This window comes from Hyla sarda, chromosome 11 (genome assembly GCF_029499605.1).
Source record: "Hyla sarda isolate aHylSar1 chromosome 11, aHylSar1.hap1, whole genome shotgun sequence".
NCBI lineage: Eukaryota > Metazoa > Chordata > Amphibia > Anura > Hylidae > Hyla > Hyla sarda.
Genome location: NC_079199.1, coordinates 98,530,378 through 98,557,877, shown reverse-complemented (window position 1 = coordinate 98,557,877; position 27,500 = coordinate 98,530,378). Strand labels below are relative to the sequence as shown.

The following is a 27,500-nucleotide window of genomic DNA, read 5'->3' as shown; positions in this document are numbered from 1 at the left end:
TGGACAACAGCCAGACAGGTCAACACTCCACACTGCCACCTGCTGGATCATAGCTGCCCATCAGGCTAAGGCCATTTATGGTGGACAACAGCCAGACAGGTCAACACTCCACACTGCCACCTGCTGGATGATAACTGCCTATCAGGCTAAGGCCATTTATGGTGGAAAACAGCCAGATATGTCTAAACTTCTAAGGCTCCACACTGCCACCTGCTGGATCCTAGCTGCCCATCAGGCTAAGGCAATTTATGGTGGACAACAGCCAGACATGTTTAAAGGGGTACTCCGGTGAAAACCTTTTTTTCTTTTAAATCAACTGGTGGCAGAAAGTTAAAACATATTTGTAAATTACTTCTATTTAAAAATCTTATTCCTTCCAGTACTTATTAGCTGCTGAATGCTACAGAGGAAATTCCTTTCTTTTTGGAACACTGATGACATCACGAGCACAGTGCTCTCTGCTGACATCTCTGTCCATTTTAGCAACCATGCATAGCAGATGTATGCTAAGGGCATCATGGTGGCTCAGTGGTTAGCACTGCTGCCTTGCAGTGCTGGGGACTTGGGTTCCAATCCAACTAAGGACAACAATAAATAAAGTGTTATTATTATTATAATAACGTCAGCAGAGAGCACTGTGCTCGTGATGTCATCAGAGAGCATTCCAAAAAGAAAAGAATTTCATCTGTAGTATTCAGCAGCTAATAAGTACAGGAAGGATTAAGATTTTTTAATAGAAGTAATTTACAAATATGTTTAACTTTCTGGCACCAGTTGATTTAAAAGAAAAAAGGTTTTCACCAGAGTACCCCTTTAAACTTCTAAGGCTCCACACTGCCACCTGCTGGATCATAGCTGCCCATCAGGCTAAGGCCATTTATGGTGGACAACAGTCATTAGTATAGAACAGACTTTGTTCCTGAGCCCACTTCATACTCCCAGACTCAACATATGAATTTAAAGAAGCACATTTGCCTCAATAAGTTTCAATGCTGTAACTGGGTCATGTGATCACTAGTCTGACCCACAGAAAATTTCAAAGGAGAACTACGCTGTAAAGCCTGGGAACAAAATGTAAAAATAAAATTCTACAGTAGAGTATCCCTTTAATGCATCAAAGGAAGTCTCTATGTCCTCGCATAGGAGCAGCGCGAAATAGCTGTTGTCCGAACGTGCTGCAAGTCCGCCGCCCTGCTGGAAGTTTTAACGCACCGATGTTAAAGAGGTGCTTCGATGGAAAACTTTATGTTAATGATCTGGTGCCAGAAAGTTAAACAGATTTGTAAATGACTTCTATTAAAAAAATCTTTACCCTTCCAGTACTTTTTAGCAGCTCTATACTACAGAGGAAATTCTTTGCTTTTTTTCATTTCTTTTTTGTCTTGACCACAGTGCTCTCTGCTGACACCTCTGTCCGTGCAGACTAGGTTTGCAATGGGGATTTTCTCCCGCTCTGGACAGTTCCTGATACGGGCATCAGGTGTCAGCAGAGAGCACTGTAGACAAGACAAAAAAAAGAATTTCCTCTGTAGCATACAGCTGCTAAAAAGTACTGGAAGGGTTAAGATTTTTTTAAAGAAGTAATTTACAAATCAGTTAACATTTCTGGTACCAGTTGATATTATATATATATATATATATATATATATATATATATATATATATATATATATATATATATATATATATATATATATATATATATAAATAAATAAATAAATATGTTTTCCACCATAGTACCCCTTTAAGTGTATAGTACAGTGTTTCCCAACCAGTGTGCCTCCAGCTGTGGCAAAACTACAACTCCGGGCATGCTGGGAGTTGTAGTTTTGCCACAGCTGGAGGCACACTAGTTGGGAAACACTGGTATAGTAGCATAAAAAGGAGATGAGGGTGACTTCTAGAACCATCAGGAGGGATAATGAGAGTAACGACTGTCTTACTTGTTGCGGTACTCCCCTCTGTGGTCGGTCAGCACCACACCAGGGATATTTCGGACCCTCAGAAATCGTTGGAAGGAGGCCGGAGGGAGGGCCTGGGACTGATCGATATCCTGCAGGGTGACATTCGTGCCTTTGCTAGAAGTTTTCAATACGTCGATCAGCTGCTTCACCTGGAGAAGACACGGAGAGGACAAAGAAAAATACATTACAGCAGTTTTTCCCAACCATGGTGCCTCCAGCTGTTGCAAAACTACAACTCCCAGCATGCCCTAACAGCCAAAGGCCCTGTCCAGGTCAGATTTCCTATAGTTTGGGTATGTTCGAGAGGCCTACATATACACTGGATCAGTGTTTCCCAACCAAGGTGCCTCCAGCTGTTGCAAAACTACAACTCCCAGCATGCCCTGACAGCCAAAGGCCCTGTCCAGGTCCGATTTCCTATAGTTTGGGTATGTTCGAGAGGCCTACATATGCACTGGATCAGTGTTTCACAACCAAGGTGCCTCCAGCTGTTGCAAAACTACAACTCCCAGTATTTTTGCAACAGCTGGAGGCTCACGGATTGGGAAACCCTGCATTAGATGAGTATTGTTAAACATGCTGATGTAAGGAGGACCATCCGTCTAATGTGTATAAGGGCTTCTCTACAGCCTTTGGCTGCCCGGGCATGCTGGGTGTTGTAGTTTTGCAACAGCTGGAGGCACCCTGGTTGGGAAACACTGCATCACAGTGTTATTCCTCTACCCTACCACTAGAGGGAGCCAAAGGCACTAGGACAAAAGCCATTGGGTATAACCAAGGCACCTACCTCTGTGTTCACAGTGTCATTATTCCGAGAGATTGGGTCGGTGTGGATCCACAGAGCTGAGCTGTTCCTTAGCGCCACCTGGTGGACAAAAAAAAAAAAAAAAGAAAATGTAATAAAGAGCAGAAGCTGGATCAAATCTCCAGCAGATTACTTTCATCCTTTAAACAGGCAGTCATGAAAAACTTTTTATATTTTGTAGTAGAGTCATCACAGTGAGGGAGAGAGATGGACACGCCCCCTCCACAAGGTAAGAAGACAAAGCAAGTGAGCAAGATATAAATGCTATTTCTTAGGGATGTATAGGTCCTAGACACATAAAAATGATATGTACATGATCAGGATTAGGCACTGAGTAACCGATCCCTTTTTTGTTTTGTTTTTGGCACTATGACAGGTTTGCTTTAACAATAAAACACTAACATAATACAGATTCATCATGCGCTGACTTCCCCTTATACACAGCAGCCAGTCTAAGGAAGCAGAGCTGCAGTATGAAGCATGAGCAATAGCCTGAGCACCTAAGGGTGCGTTCACACGGCCGTCTGTCCCGTTTATTTTATCCCCTTTCGGTCGCGTTCTTGCAGGCTGTAAACGGATTAAAAACTGTTAAAAAATAAATAAAAAATCCCATTCATGTCAATGGGATTTTTTTTTTTTACAATCCGTTTACATCCGTTTATACCCGTCTGCACTCATTTCCATTTTTTTTGACGGCAGAAAAAAACGGATACAGTAAATTTAACATTGAAGTCTATGGAAAACGGATGAGCCTTTAATGTCATCCGTTTGCATCCGGTTTTTCAACCAGTTTTTTTTTTTTTTTTGATCCGTTTTTACTACTGAGCATGCTCAGAAAAAAAAATTATTTTTTTTGTTTATTAACTGAACAATAACGGATCCAAACAAATAACATCCGTTTGCATTCGTTACTGTCTTTTTTTCTTTTTTTAAAGTCCGTTTTTTTTTTTTGATGGGAGAAGAATGGGACGGATCTCGTCGGCCGTGTGAACGCAGCCCAACATAGGAAGAGATTTCAGAATAATTAAGCCCCTGAACAGTGGGGGGGGGGGGGGGGGGGGGAGATTTATTAAAACCTATGTAAAGGAATAGGGTTGCCGTTGTCCATAGCAACCAATCAGAACGCTTCTATCATTTTTCAGAGGCCTTTTTGATCATGAAAGAAGCGATCTAATTGGTTGCTATGGGCAACTGCACCACTCGTCCTCTACACAGGTTTTGATAAATCTCCCCAAGTGCCCTAAGGGAGCTGATGGGCAGTGTAAAGCATGAGGGATGGGTCATACCTGACTGAGCTCGACAAAGGAGTGAATGTTGTTCAGCCGGATGGGAAATCGCCCCTTCTCCATGTCGTAAACCATTCGGGAGCTGCCGATGTAGTCGAACACTTCCTGAAGGAAACACACAAGGTGCCATGAACGTCTTCATCCAAATACTTAAAGGGGTTATCCAGGAAAAAAACTTAGATTATATATATATATATATATATATATATATATATATATATATATATATATATATATATATATATACTGGCTCCAGAAAGTTAAACAGATTTGTAAATTACTTCTATTAAAAAATCTTAATCCTTTCAGTACTTATGAGCTGATGAAGTTGAGTTGTTCTTTTCTGTCTAAGTGCTCTCTGATGACACCTGTCTCGGGAACTGTCCAGAGTAGAAGCAAATCCCCATAGCAAACCTCTTCTACTCTGTGCAGTTCCCGAGACAAGCAGAGATGTCAGCAGAGAGCACTGTTGCCAGACAGAAGAGAACAACTCAACTTCAGCAGCTGATAATTATTGAAAGGACTAAGATTTTTTTAATAGAAGTAATTTACAAATCTGTTTAACTTTCTGGAGCCAGTTGATATAAAAAAAAAAAAAAAAAAAGTTTTTTCCTGGAATACCCCTTTAAACCAATGAGCTTCAACCAGGGTGCCTCCAGCTGTTGCAAAACTACAACATGCCCAGCATGCCCGGGCAGCCAAAGGCTGTAGAGAAGCCCTTATAAACATTAGTCGGATGGTCCTCCTTACATCAGCATGTTTAACAATACTCATCTAATGCAGGGTTTCCCATTCCGTGAGCCTTCCACTGTTGCAAAACTACAACTTCCAGCATGCCTGGACAGCCAAAGGCTGTCCAGGCATGCTGGGAGTTGTAGTTTTGCAACAGCAGGAGGCACCCTGGTTTGGAAACACTGATCTAATGTTTAGGACCACCTAAAGGGGGTTATACAGAATTACAAACAGCGCCACACCTTTCCTCAGGTGGTGTGTGGTATTACAGGTCACCTCTATTTACTTTAATGGAAATTAGGAAATTAGAAATACCACCCACAACCTGAGGACAAGAGTGGCGCTATTTTTGGAAGGAGTCAGATAGCTTTTTCGAATCCTGGATAACCCCTTCAATGGTTTAGCATAGTGTTTCCTCTATCAGGGTGCCTCCAGCTGTGGCAAAACTACAAATGTCCGGGTATGCTGGGAGTTGTAGTTTTCTAACAACTAGAGAGAGAGAGAGACTGCTTGGATAACACTGACATAGGAGAAAAAGAACAACATCTCACCCCTTGGAAGAAGGCGAACATGATATTCCTGGGTAAGGACTGGGAATCGGGCATCTTGTGAATGGCCTCTGCCGCGGCCAACTGGGTCACCAGACTGGACACGGTGCTCTCGGCCGCAGGCGCCAGGTTCCAGAAGAAGGATCGTCCGTCCAACTGGGCAGGAGAAGAAAATCCCAAAACCAAGAGGTCAGACACCTGTCTGCTATAGACCATCCTGTACATGACTCACTTGGATTTAAATGGGCACTAAAATTGGGCCTAAAGGGGGAAGGGTTCTCCTTAACCCCTTCCCGACCTATGACATACCTGTACGTCATGGGTGGCAAGGTGTTCCCGACCCATGACATACAGGTACGTCATGGACATTACTGCCGCTACTCGCGGCATCCCGCAGCGCCCGGAAAGATGGTGGCTATCACTGATAGCCAGCCATCTTACCGTGCGACCACGGGGGGGTTTCGTCCCCCACCCCCCCCCAGCGATCGCTGCTATCAGCTGGTCAAATCTGACTAGCTGATAGCAGCGTTTCGCTATCAGAATACTTAGCAGCGCGGTGTGTGAGTCCCGATCACGGGGATCGGGACACACACCGCTCTGCTAAGTGTCCCTGACCCGTCCCCTGGCGTCACTTACCCGTCCGAGCGGTGTCCCGAGCGGTCCCGGCGCGAGCGGCGTCCTCCATGCGGTCCCGGCGGCGCTGCGTCCCGGAGGTGAGTTTCCGGCAGCAGTGCGGCATCTTCATTGGCAGCAGTGAGATCGCCGTAAAGCGATCTCACTGCTGCCTCTGAGAGTTTCAAAACTGCAACTCCCAGCATGCCCAGACAGCCTTTGGCTTTCTGGGCATGCTGGGAGTTGTAGTTTTGCAACATCTGGAGGTCCACAGTTTGGAGACCACTGTATAATGGTCTCCAATCTGTGCTCTTCCAGATGTTGCAAAACTACAAATCTCAGCATGCTCAGTCTGTCCAGGCATGCTGGGAGTTGTAGTTCTCTAACATCTGGAAGAGCACAGATTGGAGACCATTATACAGTGGTCTCCAAACTGTGGACCTCCAGATGTTGCAAAACTACAACTCCCAGCATGCCCAGACTGCCCAAGCATGCTGGAAGTTGTAGTTCGGCAACATCTGATCCTTCAGATATTGCCGAACTACAACTTCCAGCATGCCTTGGCAGTCTGGGCATGCTGGGAGTTGTAGTTTTGCAACATCTGGAGGCACACTAGTTGGGAAACATTGTCCGTTTCCTACCTCAGTGCCTCCAGCTGTTGCAAAACTATAACTCCCAGCATGCACTGACAGACCATGCATGCTGGGAGTTGTAGTTTTGCAACAGCTGGAGGCACACTGGTTTGGAAACACTAAGTTTGGTTGCAAAACACTTGAAAGTTTATTACTTAACTTAGTGTTTCCAAACCAGTGTTCCTCCAGCTGTTGCAAAACTACAACTCCCAGCATGCACGGACAGCCAAAGGGCATGCTCGGAGTTTGCAACAGCTGGATGTTTGCCCCCTCCCCCCAATGTGAATGTACAGGGTACACTCACATGGGCGGAGGTTTACAGTGAGTGCTGGAAGTTTGAGATGGCGCAAATTTTGCGCTGCAGCTCAAACTTCCAGCGGCAAACTTGCTGTGAACCTCTGCCCATGTGACTGTACCCTAAAAACACTACACTACACTGACACTAACCTAAAATAAAAAGTAAAAAACACAACATATACACATACCCCTACACAGCCCCCCTCCCCCCAAAAAATGAAAAACGTCTGGTACGCTACTGTTTCCAAAACGGAGCCTCCAGCTGTTGCAAAATAATAACTCCCAGTATTGCCGGACAGCCATTGACTGTCCAGGCATGCTGGGAGTTTTGCAACAGCTGGAGGCACCCTGTTTGGGAATCACTGGCGTAGAATACCCCTATGTCCACCCCTATGCAAATCCCTAATTCAGGCCTCAAATGCGCATGGCGCTCTCTCACTTTGGAGCCCTGTCGTATTTCAGGGCAACAGTTTAGGGCCACATATGGGGTATCGCCGTACTCGGGAGAAATTGCCTTACAAATTTTGGGGGGCTTTTTCTTCTTTAACCCCTTATGAAAAGGTGAAGTCGGGGTCTACACCAGCATGTTAGTGTAAAAAAATAAATTTTTTACACTGACATGCTGGTGTTGCCCTATACTTTTCATTTTCACAAGAGGTAAAAGGGAAAAAAGACCCTCTAAATTTGTAACGCAATTTCTCCTGAGTACGGAGATACCCCATATGTGGGTGCAAAGTGTTCTGGGGGCGCACAACAAGGCCCAGAAGGGAGAGTGCACCATGTACATTTGAGGCGATTTGCACAGGGGTGGCTGATTGTTACAGCAGTTCTGACAAACGCAAAACAATAAATATCCATATGTGACCCCATTTTGGAAACTACACCCCTCACGGAATGTAATAAGGGGTGCAGTGAGCATTTACACCCCACTGGTGTATGACAGATTTTTGGAACAGTGGTCTGTGAAAATGAAAAATAAAATTTTTGATTTGCACAGTCCACCGTTTCAAATATCTGTCAAACGCCAGTGGGGTGTAAATGCTCACTGCACCCCTTATTACATTCCATGAGGGGTATAGTTTCCAAAATGGGGTCACATGTGGGGGGGGGTCCACTGTTCTGGCACCATAGGGGCTTCCTAAATGGGACATGCCCCCCAAAAACCCTTTCAGAAAAACTCACTCTCCAAAATCCCATTGTCGCTCCTTCCCTTCTGAGCCCTCTACTGCGCCCGCCGAACACTTTACATACGCATATGAGGTATTTCCTTACTCGAGAGAAATTGGGTTACAAATTTTAGGGTGATTTCTCTCCTTTTACCCCTTGTAAAAATTAAAAAATTGGGTCTACAAGAAAATGCGAGTGTAAAAAATGAAGATTTAGAATTTTCTCCTTCACTTTGCTGCTATTCCTGTGAAACACCTAAAGGGTTAAAACACTTACTGAATGTCATTTTGAATACTTTGGGGGGTGCAGTTTTTATAATGGGGTCATTTATGGGGTATTTCTAATATGAAGATCCTTAAAATCCACTTCCAACCTGAACTGGGCCCTGAAAAATTACGATTTTGAAAATCTTGAGAAAAATTGGAAAATTGCTGCGGAACTTTGAAGCCCTCTGGTGTCTTCCAAAAGTAAAAACTTGTCAATTTTTTAATGCAAACACAAAGTAGACATATTGTATATGTGAATCAATATGTAATTTATTTGGAATATCCATTTTCCTTTCAAGCAGAGACTTTCAAAGTTAGAAAAATGCTAAATTTTCAAAATTTTCATGAAATTTTTAGATTTTTTACCAAGAAAGGATACAAATATCAGTGAAATTTTACCGATAAAATAAAGTAGAATATGTCACGAAAAAACAATCTCGTAATCAGAATGATAAGTAAAAGCATTCCAAAGTTATTAATGTTTAAAGTGACAGTGGTCAGATTTTCAAAAAATGCCCAGGTCATGAAGGTGAAAATGGGCTGGGTCATGAAGGGGTTAAAGGGGGTACTCCGGTGGAAAAAAAAATTTTATTTATTTTTTTATCAAATGGTGTCAGAAAGCTAAACAGATTTGTAAATGACTTCTATTAAAAATTCTTTACCCTTCCATTACTTATTAGCAGCTGTATGCTACAGAGGAAATTCTTTTCTTTTTGAATTTCATTTTTGTCTTGTCCACAGTGCTGTCTGCTGACACCTCTGTCTGTGTCAGGAAATGTCCAGAGCAGGATTGGTTTGCTATGGAGATTTGCTCCTACTCTGGACAGTTCCTGACATGGACAGAGGTGGCAGCAGAGAGCACTGTGGTCAGACAGAAAAAAGAACTACACAATTTCCTCTGGAGCATACAGCAGCTGATAACCTTTCCAGTACTTAAAGAGAACCTGTCATCAAACCAACATTTTCTAAACTAGCCCAAACTATATTCACTAACCACTACTAACACCCCCCCTACCCTAAAAATGTTTTATGAGCTTTAAAAAGCTGTGTATCACACCTTTCCCCTTGCTCACATTGTGTGAGCTCCCGGCAGAAGAAAGTGGGCGTTCCCCAGCAGGGGCTATGTCACTGAAGTCTGCCAAAGCTGTGCCTCGCCATGTCCCGCACGCACTTCCTGAGTTTGGACTTCTGCAAGTCCGGGGAGAAGACCAAACTAACTGTGTGACTTTTGCAGGGAACAGAACAGAGCCACCTAGTGGCCGTTTTTTCAATCACATTAAAAACATATAAAGGTTGAGAATTTTAACAGCAAGTAAATGGCAAAGTGTCTTATAATTATATAAAGGAGCAATATATTAAAAGTTTAGTTTGGTGACAGGTGCTCTAAGATTTTTATATAGAAGTCATTTTAAATTCTGCTTAACCTGCCGGAATCATATGATTTGAAAAAAAATTAAATAAAATTCCACCAGAGTACCCCTTTAAGCTGATGATGTCAGACATATTACACAAATTGCCAAGACAGCTATACACCGACTGGTTTCTGGCACCTAGGCACCCTTAGTCATGACTAAGAGTATCAATCTCCAGAAACACGTCTGTGTTACAGCTGTCTTGGCGATTATTGTAATATGTCCTACATCAACTTAAAGGGGTACTCTGTTGTGAAAAAAAATGTTTTCTTGACGTCTCCTTTAACTGCATCTGCTGGATCAGATTGGTGTTTTTCTACAAGATGAAAAATATCAACTGCAGTTTATCCCACGAGGATAAGACTCTCTAGGGAGCCAGCACCCTGCTACGTACTGACGAGGGGCTGTCACCCCGAAACAGCTGTCTGCAGATGGGTATTTTCTCCTCCAGAAGAGATGTCTGGCTTGGCATACATTCCCAGTCAGTTTCCAAGACTTCTAGTTGAAGTTAAACACTTCATTTTAAAAAGGGAAAAGCCTTTTGGTGTGAGAGCTGTGCTGTATAATAATTATTTTATTATTTTTTTATTTTTATCTTTTAACATATTTTTTTAAAGTGACAGGTACACTTTAAGGGGAGGGTCTACTCTGCATGACCCAAAGACATGGGTGTCCCTTTCCCTTCCTGTCCTTCGCATACCAAAGCCGCCATCCACAATCTCACTTACCCTGGCGGCCGAAACGACAACCTGATCCTCCGGCGGCAAAGTGTCCGAGTTGTTGACGGGTTTCACGGTGCTCCAGACGTTGTAACCAGCGAGAGAATCGCACACAGCTTCTAAAGGACAGTGAGGACGTCACTACACAGGTCAGCACAGTCCTATACACACTACACAGGTCAGCACAGTCCTATACACAGTACACAGGTCAGCACAGTCCTATACACACTACACAGGTCAGCACAGTCCTATACACACTACACAGGTCAGCACAGTCCTATACACACTACACAGGTCAGCACAGTCCTATACACACTACAAAGATCAGCACAGTCCTATACACACTACACAGGTCAGCACAGTCCTATACACACTACACAGGTCAGCACAATCCTATACACACTACACAGGTCAGCACAGTCCTATACACACTACACAGGTCAGCACAATCCTATACACACTACACAGGTCAGCACAGTCCTATACACACTACACAGGTCAGCACAGTCCTATACACACTACACAGGTCAGCACAGTCCTATACACACTACACAGGTCAGCACAGTCCTATACACACTACACAGGTCAGCACAGTCCTATACACAGTACACAGGTCAGCACAGTCCTATACACACTACACAGGTCAGCACAGTCCTATACACACTACACAGGTCAGCACAATCCTATACACACACTACACAGGTCAGCACAATCCTATACACACTACACAGGTCAGCACAATCCTATACACACTACACAGGTCAGCACAATCCTATACACACTACACAGGTCAGCACAATCCTATACACACTACACAGGTCAGCACAATCCTATACACAGTACACAGGTCAGCACAGTCCTATACACACTACACAGATCAGCACAGTCCTATACACACTACACAGGTCAGCACAATCCTATACACACTACACAGGTCAGCACAATCCTATACACACTACACAGGTCAGCACAGTCCTATACACACTACACAGATCAGCACAGTCCTATACACAGTACACAGGTCAGCACAATCCTATACACACACTACACAGATCAGCACAGTCCTATACACACTACACAGGTCAGCACAATCCTATACACACTACACAGATCAGCACAATCCTATACACACTACACAGGTCAGCACAATCCTATACACACTACACAGATCAGCACAATCCTATACACACTACACAGGTCAGCACAATCCTATACACACTACACAGGTCAGCACAATCCTATACACAGTACACAGGTCAGCACAGTCCTACACACACTACACAGGTCAGCACAGTCCTACACACACTACACAGGTCAGCACAATCCTACACACACTACACAGGTCAGCACAATCCTATACACACACTACACAGGTCAGCACAATCCTATACACACTACACAGGTCAGCACAATCCTATACACACTACACAGGTCAGCACAATCCTATACACACTACACAGGTCAGCACAATCCTATACACACACTACACAGGTCAGCACAATCCTACACACACTACACAGGTCAGCCCAGTCCTACACACACTACACAGGTCAGCCCAGTCCTACACACACTACACAGGTAAGCCCAATCCTACACACACTACACAGATCAGCCCAATCCTACACACACTACACAGGTCAGCCCAATCCTACACACACTACACAGGTCAGCCCAATCCTATACACACTACACAGGTCAGCACAATCCTATACACACTACACAGGTCAGCACAATCCTATACACACTACACAGGTCAGCACAGTCCTATACACACTACACAGGTCAGCACAGTCCTATACACAGTACACAGGTCAGCACAGTCCTATACACAGTACACAGGTCAGCACAATCCTATACACACTACACAGATCAGCACAGTCCTATACACACTACACAGGTCAGCACAATCCTATACACACACTACACAGATCAGCACAATCCTATACACACACTACACAGATCAGCACAATCCTATACACACACTACACAGATCAGCACAATCCTATACACACACTACACAGATCAGCACAATCCTATACACACACTACACAGATCAGCACAATCCTATACACACACACTACACAGGTCAGCACAATCCTATACACACTACACAGGTCAGCACAATCCTATACACACACTACACAGGTCAGCACAATCCTATACACACTACACAGGTCAGCACAATCCTATACACACTACACAGGTCAGCACAATCCTATACACACTACACAGGTCAGCACAATCCTATACACACTACACAGGTCAGCACAATCCTATACACACTACACAGGTCAGCACAATCCTATACACACTACACAGATCAGCACAATCCTATACACACTACACAGGTCAGCACAATCCTATACACAGTACACAGGTCAGCACAGTCCTATACACACTACACAGATCAGCACAGTCCTATACACACTACACACAGGTCAGCACAGTCCTATACACACTACACAGGTCAGCACAATCCTATACACACTACACAGATCAGCACAATCCTATACACACACTACACAGGTCAGCACAATCCTATACACACACTACACAGGTCAGCACAATCCTATACACACACTACACAGATCAGCACAATCCTATACACACTACACAGATCAGCACAATCCTATACACACTACACAGGTCAGCACAATCCTATACACAGTACACAGATCAGCACAGTCCTATACACACTACACAGGTCAGCACAGTCCTATACACACTACACAGGTCAGCACAATCCTATACACACTACACAGGTCAGCACAATCCTATACACACTACACAGGTCAGCACAATCCTATACACAATCCACAGGTCAGCTCAGTCCTATACACACTACACAGGTCAGCACAATCCTATACACACTACACAGGTCAGCACAATCCTATACACACTACACAGGTCAGCACAGTCCTATACACAATCCACAGGTCAGCACAGTCCTATACACACACTACACAGATCAGCACAATCCTATACACACACTACACAGGTCAGCACAATCCTATACACACACTACACAGGTCAGCACAATCCTATACACACACTACACAGGTCAGCACAATCCTATACACACTACACAGGTCAGCACAATCCTATACACACTACACAGGTCAGCACAGTCCTATACACACTACACAGGTCAGCACAGTCCTATACACAGTACACAGGTCAGCACAATCCTATACACACTACACAGGTCAGCACAGTCCTATACACAATCCACAGGTCAGCACAATCCTATACACACTACACAGGTCAGCACATCAGCACAGTCCTATACACAATCCACAGGTCAGCACAATCCTATACACACTACACAGGTCAGCACAGTCCTATACACACTACACAGGTCAGCACAGTCCTATACACACTACACAGGTCAGCACAGTCCTATACACAATCCACAGGTCAGCACAATCCTATACACAATCCACAGATCAGCACAATCCTATACACACTACACAGGTCAGCACAATCCTATACACACACTACACAGGTCAGCACAATCCTATACACACACTACACAGGTCAGCACAATCCTATACACACTACACAGGTCAGCACAATCCTATACACACTACACAGGTCAGCACAGTCCTATACACACTACACAGGTCAGCACAGTCCTATACACAGTACACAGGTCAGCACAATCCTATACACACTACACAGGTCAGCACAGTCCTATACACAATCCACAGGTCAGCACAATCCTATACACACTACACAGGTCAGCACAATCCTATACACACTACACAGGTCAGCACAGTCCTATACACAATCCACAGGTCAGCACAATCCTATACACACTACACAGGTCAGCACAGTCCTATACACACTACACAGGTCAGCACAGTCCTATACACACTACACAGGTCAGCACAGTCCTATACACAATCCACAGGTCAGCACAATCCTATACACAATCCACAGATCAGCACAATCCTATACACACTACACAGGTCAGCACAGTCCTATACACACTACACAGGTCAGCACAGTCCTATACACACTACACAGGTCAGCACAGTCCTATACACAATCCACAGATCAGCACAATCCTATACACAATCCACAGATCAGCACAATCCTATACACACTACACAGGTCAGCACAGTCCTACACACACTACACAGGTCAGCACAGTCCTATACACACTACATAGGGAGAGGAACCTAGGTGTCCAACCAGTGTGCCTGAAGCTGTTGCAAAACCACAACTCCCAGCATGCCCGGACAGCAGTTGGCTGTTCGGGTATGCTGGGAGTTGTGGTTTTGCAACAACAGTGGCAGTCCCTTGAGGAATAATATTATAAATCTCACACATCCCATGTGGCACTCTGGGTATACCCACCAGGGTTAATGCTGAAGGACATCTGGATGGAATTGCGCCTCATGCAGGTGACTGTGCTGGTGACGGCGTGCATGGGAGATATCAGCTGCATGGCGCAAAGTGGGTACTTTGGCGCAGTGTCGTTTACAGGAATGTTGTGCTCTCTGTAACACTGGAGAGAGAAAAGAGTCAGGAAGATCGAGGGGGAAGAGCAGGAGAAGGGGGGGGAAGAAGAGCGGGAGAAGAGGAGCGGGAGAAGGGGGGAGAAGAAGAAGAGCGGCGTGAGAAGGGGGGAGAAGAAGAAGAGCGGGAGAAGGGGGGAGAAGGAGAAGAGCGGGAGAAGGAGAAGAGCGGGAGAAGGAGAAGAGCGGGAGAAGGAGAAGAGCGGGAGAAGGAGAAGAGCGGGAGAAGGAGAAGAGCGGGAGAAGGAGAAGAGCGGGAGAAGGAGAAGAGCGGGAGAAGGAGAAGAGCGGGAGAAGGAGAAGAGCGGGAGAAGGAGAAGAGCGGGAGAAGGAGAAGAGCGGGAGAAGGAGAAGAGCGGGAGAAGAGCGGGAGAAGGAGAAGAGCGGGAGAAGGAGAAGAGCGGAAGAAGAGCGGGAGAAGGAGAAGAGCGGAAGAAGGAGAAGAGCGGAAGAAGGAGAAGAGCGGAAGAAGAGCGGGAGAAGGAGAAGAGCGGGAGAAGGAGAAGAGCGGGAGAAGGAGAAGGAGAAGAGCGGGAGAAGGAGAAGGAGAAGAGCGGGAGAAGGAGAAGGAGAAGAGCGGGAGAAGGAGAAGGAGAAGAGCGGGAGAAGGAGAAGGAGAAGAGCGGGAGAAGGAGAAGGAGAAGAGCGGGAGAAGGAGAAGGAGAAGAGCGGGAGAAGGAGAAGGAGAAGAGCGGGAGAAGGAGAAGGAGAAGAGCGGGAGAAGGAGAAGGAGAAGAGCGGGAGAAGGAGAAGGAGAAGAGCGGGAGAAGGAGCGGGAGAAGAGCGGGAGAAGAGCGGGAGAAGAGCGGGAGAAGAGCGGGAGAAGAGCGGGAGAAGAGCGGGAGAAGAGCGGGAGAAGAGCGGGAGAAGAGCGGGAGAAGAGCGGGAGAAGAGCGGGAGAAGAGCGGGAGAAGGAGAAGAGCGGGAGAAGGAGAAGAGCGGGAGAAGGAGAAGAGCGGGAGAAGGAGAAGAGCGGGAGAAGGAGAAGAGCGGGAGAAGGAGAAGAGCAGGAGAAGGGGGGAGAAGGAAGAAGAAGAGCGGAAGAAGGGGGAGAAGGAAGAAGAAGAGCGGAAGAAGGGGGAGAGGGAAGAAGAAGAGCGGAAGAAGGGGGAGAGGGAAGAAGAAGAGCGGAAGAAGGGGGGGGAGAAGGGGGGGGAGAGGGGGGGGGAGAAGGGGGGGGAGAAGGGGGGGGAGAGGGGGGGGGAGAGGGGGGGGGGAGAAGGGGGGGGAGAGGGGGGGGGAGAGGGGGGGGGGAGAAGGGGGGGGAGAGGGGGGGGGGAGAAGGGGGGGGGAGAAGGGGGGGGAGAGGGGGGGGAGAGGGGGGGGGGAGAAGGGGGGGAGAGGGGGGGGAGAGGGGGGGGGAGAAGGGGGGGGGGAGAGGGGGGGGGAGAGGGGGGGGGAGAGGGGGGGGGGGAGAAGGGGGGGGAGAAGGGGGGGGGGGGAAAGGGGGGGGGGGAGAAGGGGGGAGAAGTAGAAGAGCGGGAGAAGAGCGGGAGAAGTAGAAGAGCGGAAGAAGAGCGGGAGAAGGAGAAGAGCGGGAGAAGGAGAAGAGCGGAAGAAGAGCGGGAGAAGGAGAAGAGCGGAAGAAGGAGAAGAGCGGAAGAAGGAGAAGAGCGGAAGAAGGAGAAGAGCGGAAGAAGGAGAAGAGCGGAAGAAGGAGAAGAGCGGAAGAAGAGCGGGAGAAGGAGAAGAGCGGGAGAAGGAGAAGAGCGGAAGAAGGAGAAGAGCGGAAGAAGAGCGGAAGAAGGAGAAGAGCGGGAGAAGGAGAAGAGCGGGAGAAGGAGAAGAGCGGGAGAAGGAGAAGAGCGGGAGAAGGAGAAGAGCGGGAGAAGGGGGGAGAAGAAGAAGAGCGGAAGAAGGGGGAGAAGGAAGAAGAAGAGCGGAAGAAGGGGAAGAGGGAAGAAGAAGAGCGGAAGAAGGGGGAGAGGGAAGAAGAAGAGCGGAAGAAGGGGGGGGAGAGGGGGGGGAGAGGGGGGGGGAGAAGGGGGGGGGGAGAAGGGGGGGGGGGGGAGAAGGGGGGGGAGAGAAGGGGGGGGAGAGAAGGGGGGGGAGAAGGGGGGGGAGAAGGGGGGGGGGAGAAGGGGGGGGGGAGAAGGGGGGGGGGGAGAAGGGGGGGGGGAGAAGGGGGGGGGGGAGAAGGGGGGGGAGAAGGGGGGGGAGAAGGGGGGGGAGAAGGGGGGGGGGAGAAGGGGGGGGGAGAAGGGGATGAAGAGCGGGAGAAGGGGGATGAAGAGCGGGAGAAGGGGGATGAAGAGCGGGAGAAGGGGGATGAAGAGCGGGAGAAGGGGGATGAAGAGCGGGAGAAGGGGGATGAAGAGCGGGAGAAGGGGGATGAAGAGCGGGAGAAGGGGGGGGGGAAAGGGGGGAAGAAGGGCGGGAGCAGCAGAAAACCAGAAGGAACCAAAACACCGACCTGTTTGATGACCTCCGTCTCATTATCGTCTTCTAGGAGGAAAATTGGGAACTGGAAATCTTCATATGACATCCCGCTACCCAGAGGATTCCACAACGAACCATTACAGTGCGAGTACTGAGAGCCATGGTCATCAGTGTAAAGTCCTGGGGGAGGGCAGTATTATAAGAGTTATATTCTTGTATATAGGAGAAGTATTATAGTAGTTATATTCTTGTATATAGGAGAAGTATTATAGTAGTTATTATCCTGTATATAGGAGCAGTATTATAGTAGTTATATTCTTGTATATAGGAGCAGCATTATAGTAGTTATTATCCTGTATATAGGAGCAGTATTATAGTAGTTATATTCTTGTATATAGGAGCAGTATTATAGTAGTTATATTCTTGTATATAGGAGCAGTATTATAAGAGTTATATTCTTGTATATAGGAGAAGTATTATAGTAGTTATATTCTTGTATATAGGAGAAGTATTATAGTAGTTATTATCCTGTATATAGGAGCAGTATTATAGTAGTTATATTCTTGTATATAGGAGCAGCATTATAGTAGTTATTATCCTGTATATAGGAGCAGTATTATAGTAGTTATATTCTTGTATATAGGAGCAGTATTATAGTAGTTATATTCTTGTATATAGGAGCAGTATTATAGTAGTTATTATCCTGTATATAGGAGCAGTATTATAGTAGTTATATTCTTGTATATAGCAGTATTATAGTAGTTATATTCTTGTATATAGGAGCAGTATTATAGTATTTATATTCTTGTATATAAGAGCAGTATTATAGTAGTTTTATTCTTGTATATAGGAGGCAGTATTATTGTAGTTATATTCTTGTATATAGGAGGCAGTATTATTGTAGTTATATTCTTGTATATAGGAGGCAGTATTATTGTAGTTATATTCTTGTATATAGGAGGCAGTATTATTGTAGTTATATTCTTGTATATAGGAGGCAGTATTATTGTAGTTATATTCTTGTATATAGGAGCAGTATTATAGTAGTTATATTCTTGTATATAGGAGCAGTATTATAGTAGTTATATTCTTGTATATAGGAGCAGTATTATAGTAGTTATATTCTTGTATATAGGAGCAGTATTATAGTAGTTATATTCTTGTATATAGGAGCAGTATTATAGTAGTTATATTCTTGTATATAGGAGCAGTATTATAGTAGTTATAGGGGGCAGTATTATAGTAGCTATATTCTTGTATATAGGAGGCAGTATTATAGTAGTTATATTCTTGTATATAGGAGGCAGTATTATAGTAGTTATATTCTTGTATATAGGAGGCAGTATTATAGTAGTTATATTCTTGTATATAGGAGGCAGTATTATAGTAGTTATATTCTTGTATATAGGAGGCAGTATTATAGTAGTTATATTCTTGTATATAGGAGCAGTATTATAAGATTTATATTCTTGTACATAGGAGAAGTATTATAGTAGTTATATTCCTGTATATAGGAGCATTATAGTAGTTATATTCTTGTATATAGGGGGCAGTATTATAGTAGTTATATTCTTGTATATATGAGGCAGTATTATAGTAGTTCTAGTCTTGTATATAGGAGCAGTATTATAGTAGTTCTATTCTTGTATATAGGAGCAGTATTATAGTAGTTCTATTCTTGTATATAGGAGCAGTATTATAGTAGTTCTATTCTTGTATATAGGAGCAGTATTATAGTAGTTCTATTCTTGTATATAGGAGCAGTATTATAGTAGTTCTATTCTTGTATATAGGAGCAGTATTATAGTAGTTCTATTCTTGTATATAGGAGCAGTATTATAGTAGTTCTATTCTTGTATATAGGAGCAGTATTATAGTAGTTCTATTCTTGTATATAGGAGCAGTATTATAGTAGTTCTATTCTTGTATATAGGAGCAGTATTATAGTAGTTCTATTCTTGTATATAGAGGGCAGTATTATAGTAGTTCTATTCTTGTATATAGAGGGCAGTATTATAGTAGTTCTATTCTTGTATATAGAGGGCAGTATTATAGTAGTTATATTGTTGTATATAGAGGGCAGTATTATAGTAGTTATATTCTTGTATATAGAGGGCAGTATTATAGTAGTTATATTCTTGTATATAGGAGACAGTATTATAGTAGTTATATTCTTGTATATAGGAGCAGTATTATAGTAGATATATTCTTGTATATAGCAGTATTATAGTAGTTATATTCTTGTATATAGGAGCAGTATTATAGTAGTTATATTCTTGTATATAGGAGCAGTATTATAGTAGTTATATTCTTGTATATAGGAGGCAGTATTATAGTAGTTATATTCTTGTATATAGAGGGCAGTATTATAGTAGTTATATTGTTGTATATAGAGGGCAGTATTATAGTAGTTATATTCTTGTATATAGGAGCAGTATTATATTAGTTATATTCTTGTATATAGGAGCAGTATTATAGTAGTTATATTCTTGTATATAGGAGCAGTATTATAGTAGTTATATTCTTGTATATAGGAGCAGTATTATAGTAGTTATATTCTTGTATATATGAGCAGTATTATAGTAGTTATATTCTTGTATATAGGAGCAGTATTATAGTAGTTATATTCTTGTATATAGGAGCAGAATTATAGTAGTTATATTCTTGTATATAGGAGCAGTATTATAGTAGTTATATTCTTGTATATAGGAGCAGTATTATAGTAGTTATATTCTTGTATATAGGAACAGTATTATAGTAGTTATATTCTTGTATATAGGAACAGTATTATAGTAGTTATATTCTTGTATATAGGAACAGTATTATAGTAGTTATATTCTTGTATATAGGAGCAGTATTATAGTAGTTATATTCTTGTATATAGGGGTCAGTATTGTAGTAGTTATATAGTTATAGCATACTACATAGGGAACAGTATACACAGTTTTACTAGTAAAGGAGACTCACCAAAGCCATCATTAGGACATGAATGGTCCAATGAAAAGCCTTCCGGTGGGGATGGTTTGGAGTACATAACCGCTATTCCTGATATTCTAGAACTCTCCTTAAATTTCAGCAGAGTGGCCCTGGTGGAGAGGAGACATTCATCAATGTGTGGTAAATCTGTCAATACATTATTACAGTTTTAATGTCATTAAGCTACTTTAGTTGTGTCTTACTTGGTAAACAAGTTGCCCTCCAGCAGCACCACGTATGGAGGGGTCGGCCCGGTCTCCAGGACCCACGATAAGTCTTCTTCCTTCTCCACAACATGTATCACACCTGTGTCACCATTCCTAGAGGCTGGAAAGTAACAGTGAAATGATTAAAATGTCCCTGTAGTCAGCATACATTGTCTGCTCTACTGAATGAAGCCTTATTTAAAGGGGAACTCCTTTGGAAAACAAATGTTTTCAAATCAACTGGTACCAGAAAGTTAAAACAGATTTGTAAATTATTTCCATTTATAAATCTTAATCCTTCCAGTACTTAGCTGCTGTATGCTCCACAGGAAGTTGTGTATTTCTTTCCAGTCTGACCACAGTGCTCTCTGCTGACACCTCTGTCCATGTAATGAACTGTCCAGAACAGGAGCAAATCCCCATAACAAACCACTTCTGCTCTGGACAGTTCCTAACATGGACAGAGGTGTCAGCAGAGAGCACTGTGGTCAGACTGGAAAGACTACTGGAAAGCTACATAAAGCAGCTGATAAGTCAGTGTTTCCCAACCAGGGTGCCTCCAACTGTTGCAAAACTACAGCTCCCAGCATGCCAGGCTGTCCGGGTAAGCTGGGAGTTGGAGTTTTTCAAGGGCTGGAGGCACCCTGGTTGGGAAAGACTGTTGTGGGGAGAGCTGGATATCCCGCTGTAGAGATCAATACCCCCCCCCCCCATGTTAGGTGAAGACTCACACTGGCAGCCTATCTGGTGGGTGGCGTTGAGGAGCCGAACGCAGGGCGCTGTGCTGTTCAATGGGATGTAAATCTTCCTCTCCACCGAGCTTCCGTGACACAGAGCTGCAAAAGAGAGAGTTCACATTTGAGTTCGTCCTCTCCGCTTCAATTCCTTTCAGGAGTCAGGAAAACGGTAATGAACCGATCCCATTGATGTAACTGGGTCCTTTTTATCATCAGTTCAGTCTGTTTGTTTGCTTGAGTGGAACATAAAATGGCGAATGTGGGCTCCAATCTAATAGAGGGATTACCTACCTATCTTCTGGGGGCATCTACCTAATAAGGGGGATTTCTTACCTTCTTACGGTGATGTCTACCTAATGGGAGAGGAGAACCTACCTAACTTTTGGGGGCTTTTATCTTATAATGGGGTTTTTTCCCTATCTTCTGGGGGCATCTACCTAATAGGGCCCCCCCCCCTATTAGGTAGACACCCCCAGAAGATAAGGAAAAAAAAACATTATAAGATAAAAGCCCCCAAAAGTTAGGTAGGTTATCCCCTCCCGATTAGGTAGACATCCCCATAAGTTTCCTATAATACTGCTTCCCTATCTTTTGGGAGCGTCTACCTAATAAGTGGGATTTCCTACCTTCTTACGGGACATGTACCCAATGGGGGAGAAGATTACCTACCTATCTTTTGGAGGCTTTTATCTTATAATGGGGGAACTTCCCTTTTTACCTTCCTATGGGGACATATTCCTAATGAGGGAGGGGATTCCCTACCTATCTTCTTGGGGGTGTCTACCTAATAGGGAGAATTTCCTACCTTCTTAAGAAGGGGGGGGGGGGGGGGGAAGAGATTCCCTACCTAGCTTTTGGAGGAGTCTATCTAATTTGGGGGAGGGGGGGGGGGATTACCTACCTATCTTCTGGAGGATTCCCTAACTACCAATCTTCTGGGGGGCTTCAACCTAATTGGGGGCTTATAGCTAAGGGGAGCTTCCCTACCTATCAATCTTATAGTGGCTTCTACCTAATAGGGGGTATTCCATACATTCGGGGGACTTGTACCAAACAGGGAGGATCTCCTACCTGCTTACTGTGGTCTTCTACCTAATAGAGGGTATTCCCTACCAATCTCCTGGGCTCTTCTACTTAACAGGGGGATTATCTACCTATTGGGGGCATACATATATTTTAATAATAAAGTGTCGGTGAGGGCCTCATGTTCAACTTTCGCCTCAGGCTTCACAATGTCTGGAGCCGCATCTGTGGTCAAATAACATTTAAAAAAAAAACACTATTGTTAATTGGCTGCGCAGGTTGCCACTCCCCCACGTCAACGAGGACAGGTGAATAGATGGGGGGTCACATTCTGGAGATCACAGGGGTCAAATGTTCAGACGCTATCCACAGGATAGGGGATACGTTTTAGTTACCCCAAATACCCCTGTATGCCCTAGCGCTCAGAATGAAAAGTTGGATGTTAGACGCACATGTGAACTTGGCCTTAGTCAGGGGGAGGAGGGCGCTCATGCTGCTAGAATCACAGGGAATTAGCTACAGTCACATGACAGGCAGTCACATGATCGCTCAGAATGTGTGACAGTCAAACGCTATTTAGAACTGGGTTTCCCAACCAGGGTGCCTCCAGCTGTTGCAAAACTACAACTCCCAGCATGCCCGGACAGCCGTTGGCTGTCCGGGCATGCTGGGAGTTGTAGTTTTGCGACAGATACCGCATAACGTCATGTGACCAGCAGCTAAGAATGGCGCTGTCATTATTGATATACTACAAATCGTCAGGACCTGTCATGATACAAATACATCTATATAATACTATGTCATATATTTATGGCTGGATCACATGACCATAACCCCCCTATGTATACAAACAATGGTTCAAGGCAACGGTTCGGAATTGTACCCCCTCCCCACCCACTCACCCGCCAGCAGAATGACAGACACCCCCAGACTCCTCCATCCCGGCCGGGAACCTCCTTTCTCTCCAGCAGCCGCCATATTCAGCAGCCAGGACCTACTTCCGCCTTACACCGTCTAAGCGGAAGTCCGCTGGGGGGGGGCCATAATGACAGAGGCGTTCTAGTTCCGCCAGTCTGAGTTTCGTCACTTCCGCCCGTTACTGCTTGTGCTGGCCGAGTGAGGACTGAACTCTCTGGTATCTGGGAGGACTCATGCCGTGCGCATGCGTAGTAGATACGTAGACTGGTCCAACGCGGCACTTCCGGGAGAGAGAGAGGAGGGTGACGTGTGACGGCCGGAGAAGAGACGGAGCGGCGGAGGGAACCGGACATGCTGACTAAATTCGAGACCAAATCTGCCCGGGTGAAAGGTATTGGGGGGCAGGATGGAGGGGGGCTGAGCGGTATGCTGAGGGGGGGAGGCCTCTGCTGTGTACTGGGAGGATCGGGGAATGACTGGGAGTCACCAGCTGGGCCGGAGGGTCCCCATATGTAGTGTATGAAACCCCCACATCTGTATACAGAGACCCGACACCACAATATGTATAGGGTGCAATATAGTTCTATATAACGCTTGATATCTCATTATCTGTATGATTATAACCCCCAATATCCCTCTTCTGCAGGACTATAACCCCCAATATCCCTCTTCTGCAGGACTATAACCACCAATATCCCTCTTCTGCAGGACTATAACCACCAATATCCCTCTTCTGCAGGACTATAACCACCAATATCCCTCTTCTGCAGGACTATAACCACCAATATCCCTCTTCTGCAGGACTATAACCCCCAATATCCCTCTTCTGCAGGACTATAACCCCCAATATCCCTCTTCTGCAGGACTATAACCCCCAATATCCCTCTTCTGCAGGACTATAACCCCCAATATCCCTCTTCTGCAGGACTATAACCCCCAATATCTCTCTTCTGCAGGACTATAACCCCCAATATCTCTCTTCTGCACGACTATAACCCCCAATATCCCTCTTCTGCACGACTATAACCCCCAATATCCCTCTTCTGCAGGACTATAACCCCCAATATCCCTCTTCTGCAGGACTATAACCCCCAATATCCCTCTTCTGCAGGACTATAACCCCCAATATCCCTCTTCTGCAGGACTATAACCCCCAATATCCCTCTTCTGCAGGACTATAACCCCCAATATCCCTCTTCTGCAGGACTATAACCCCCAATATCCCTCTTCTGCAGGACTATAACCCCCAATATCCCTCTTCTGCAGGACTATAACCCCCAATATCCCTCTTCTGCAGGACTATAACCCCCAATATCCCTCTTCTGCAGGACTATAACCCCCAGTATCCCTCTTCTGCGCTGGACTATAACCCCCAGTATCCCTCTTCTGCGCTGGACTATAACCCCCAGTATCCCTCTTCTGCGCTGGACTATAACCCCCAGTATCCCTCTTCTGCGCTGGACTATAACCCCCAGTATCCCTCTTCTGCGCTGGACTATAACCCCCAGTATCCCTCTTCTGCGCTGGACTATAACCCCCAGTATCCCTCTTCTGCGCTGGACTATAACCCCCAGTATCCCTCTTCTGCGCTGGACTATAACCCCCAGTATCCCTCTTCTGCGCTGGACTATAACCCCCAGTATCCCTCTTCTGCGCTGGACTATAACCCCCAGTATCCCTCTTCTGCGCTGGACTATAACCCCCAGTATCCCTCTTCTGCGCTGGACTATAACCCCCAGTATCCCTCTTCTGCGCTGGACTATAACCCCCAGTATCCCTCTTCTGCGCTGGACTATAACCCCCAGTATCCCTCTTCTGCGCTGGACTATAACCCCCAGTATCCCTCTTCTGCGCTGGACTATAACCCCCAATATCCCTCATCTGCGTGACTGGAACCTCCAATATCCCGGTACTGTGCCCCTCATCTGTAATACCATAACCCCCAATATCTCTGACATGACGTTGCGGCATGGGCTGCATTTACTGCTCACATTGTGTGCGCTCCCTGCAGTTCCCCAGCAGACACAACATCACTGAAGCCTGTGAGACCTGTGCCTCTCCATGTCCCGCATGCACTTCCTGAGTTTGGTCTCCTGCCAGGCCGGGTGGAGACCAAACTAACTGTTTAATTTGTGCAGGGAACAGAACAGAGCCACCTAGTGGCCGTTCTTTCAATCACATTAAAAACATTAAAGTTGGGAATTTTAACAGCAAGTAAATAGTAAAGTGTCTTATAATTACATAAGGAACAATCTATTAAATGTTTAGTTTGGTGACAGGTGCCCTTTAATGCCCCTTACTTATCCGAGATCCTATGGAGGACTTACACCCAGATAACTCAGCAGCTACCTTCCCACCCTAAAAATGTATTCATCCCACCCTTTCAATTTTGTCATTTAAAGGGGTACTCCGCCCCTAGACATGTTATCCCCTATCCAAAGCATAGGGGATAAGATGTCTGATCGTGGGGGTCCTGCCACTGGGGACCCCCGCAATCTCTCTGCTGCACCCCAGACATTCGGTGCACGGGGCGAATTTCGCTCCGTGCCGGATGACTGGCTATGCGGGGCAGTGGCTCGTGACATCTCGGCCACGCCCTCTCAATGCAATGGGAGGGGAAGTGACAGCCTAACTCGCTTTCTCCTCTTCCCCCCCCCCCCCCCCCCCCCAATAGACTTGCATTGAGGGGGCATTGCCATGACTTCACGAGCCTCCGGCACTGCACCCGACGCTGGCGATGAGATCGCGGGGGTCCCCAGTGGCGGGACCCCCCCATGATCAATCAGACATCTTATCCCCTATCTTTTGGATATGAGAAGATGTCTAGGGGCAGAGTACCCCTTTAACTTTCTCTGCAGATTTACCTGTATCTGTGCCCCCAATATCTCCTGAGGTTCTTGCAGTGAGCAGGTCCACGATGACCATTTGTACTGTCCATGGTCCTTAGGGCTAATCTGTTGCCCTGATCCTCCTCCCATGTGGGTGGAGCAGGGATCTAAAACGTGGAGTTCCCCTTTGAAAAGTACCTGTCACCAAATAAACTGTTCTAAACTACCTCAGACTAGAGATGAGCGAACTTACAGTAAATTCGATTCGTCACGAACTTCTCGGCTCGGCAGTTGATTACTTATCCTGCATAAATGAGCTTTCAGGTGCTCCGGTGGGCTGGAAAAGGTGGATACAGTCCTAGGAGACTCTTTCCTAGGAATGTATCCACCTTTTCCAGCCCACCGGAGCACCGGAAAGCTGAACTCATTTATGCAGGATAAGTCATCAACTGCCGAGCCGAGAAGTTTGTGACAAATCAAATTTACTGTAAGTTCGCTCAGCTCTACCTCAGGCTAACTAACTACTCCTAACACCCCTCCAGCCCTTAAAAAAAAAAAATGTCAGGGTTTTAAAAACTTGTGTATCTTACCTTTTTATTCTTGTTCACATAGTGCAGTTTCTTAATGGGCGTTTCCCAGCAGGCATGACATCACTGAAGCCTGCTGGGGGGACCACTTCCGCCCTCACATGGTTGCAGCGCTGTGATGAATAGAAGACCTCAGGCTCTGTGCATGTTTCAGTCTGTGTTGCTTATCAGTGAGGCTCTCCTGCAGGTTTCAGTCTGTGCAGCTTTCTGGGAGAATCTGTGGAGCTTTCACTTTCTGTGCAGCTGTCAATCAAGCTCAGTGCAGAGAAACACTTCCTGAGTTTTGACTCCTGCCAGGCCGGGAGTAGAGACCAAACTCACTGTATTAATTGTGGCAAGGAACAGAACAGAGCCACCTAGTGGCCATTTTTTTTCTATTACATTTTAAACATATTTATGTTATTAAATTATTGATGATAATTTTAAAAGCAAGTGAATGGGAAAGTGTCTGCTAATTACACAAGGAACACTATATTAAAAGTTTTATTTGGTGACGGGGACTCTTTAAAGGGGTACTCCGGTGAAAAGCTTTTTTCTTTTAAATCAACTGGTGGCAGAAAGTTAAACATATTTGTAAATTGCTTCTATTAAAAAAAAATCTTAATCCATCCAGTACTTATTAGCTGCTGAATGCTACAGAGGAAATTCCTCTCTTTTTGGAACACTGATGACATCACGAGCACAGTGCTCTCTGCTGACATCTCTGTCCATTTTAGCAACCATGCATAGCAGATGCATGCTAAGGGCAGCATGGTGGCTCAGTGGTTAGCACTGCTGCCTTCCAGTGCTGGGGACTTGGGTTCAAATCCCACTAAGGACAACAATAAATAAAGCGTTATTATTATTATAAGAACGTCAGCAGAGAGAACTGTGGTCGTGATGT

The 27,500-nt window shown here is 45.2% G+C and overlaps 2 protein-coding genes across 3 annotated transcripts in view; one reads left to right on the top strand and one right to left on the bottom strand.

Moving 5' to 3' along the window:
• Positions 1-23,406, bottom strand: part of NCSTN (nicastrin) — a 37,974-nt gene extending 14,568 nt beyond the window's left edge. Inside the window, exons 1-11 of one of the 2 annotated variants that reach the window (XM_056544901.1) lie at positions 23,187-23,406; positions 21,256-21,360; positions 20,522-20,645; positions 20,310-20,428; positions 17,377-17,522; positions 14,803-14,953; positions 10,450-10,559; positions 5,339-5,491; positions 4,056-4,160; positions 2,752-2,829; positions 1,944-2,113 (exon numbers count right to left, since the gene is read on the bottom strand). In XM_056544901.1, coding sequence (XP_056400876.1) covers positions 1,944-2,113; positions 2,752-2,829; positions 4,056-4,160; positions 5,339-5,491; positions 10,450-10,559; positions 14,803-14,953; positions 17,377-17,522; positions 20,310-20,428; positions 20,522-20,645; positions 21,256-21,360; positions 23,187-23,262 — 1,337 coding nt within the window. In that variant the 5' untranslated portion in view covers positions 23,263-23,406. The remainder of the gene's footprint in view (positions 1-1,943; positions 2,114-2,751; positions 2,830-4,055; positions 4,161-5,338; positions 5,492-10,449; positions 10,560-14,802; positions 14,954-17,376; positions 17,523-20,309; positions 20,429-20,521; positions 20,646-21,255; positions 21,361-23,186) is intronic. The other variant, XM_056544902.1, reaches the window with a different exon arrangement.
• Positions 23,407-23,436: 30 nt separating this feature from the next.
• Positions 23,437-27,500, top strand: part of COPA (COPI coat complex subunit alpha) — a 60,664-nt gene continuing 56,600 nt past the window's right edge. The window contains exon 1 of the mRNA XM_056544899.1: positions 23,437-23,593. Within this exon, the coding sequence (XP_056400874.1) occupies positions 23,554-23,593 (40 nt within the window). The 5' untranslated portion in view covers positions 23,437-23,553. The remainder of the gene's footprint in view (positions 23,594-27,500) is intronic.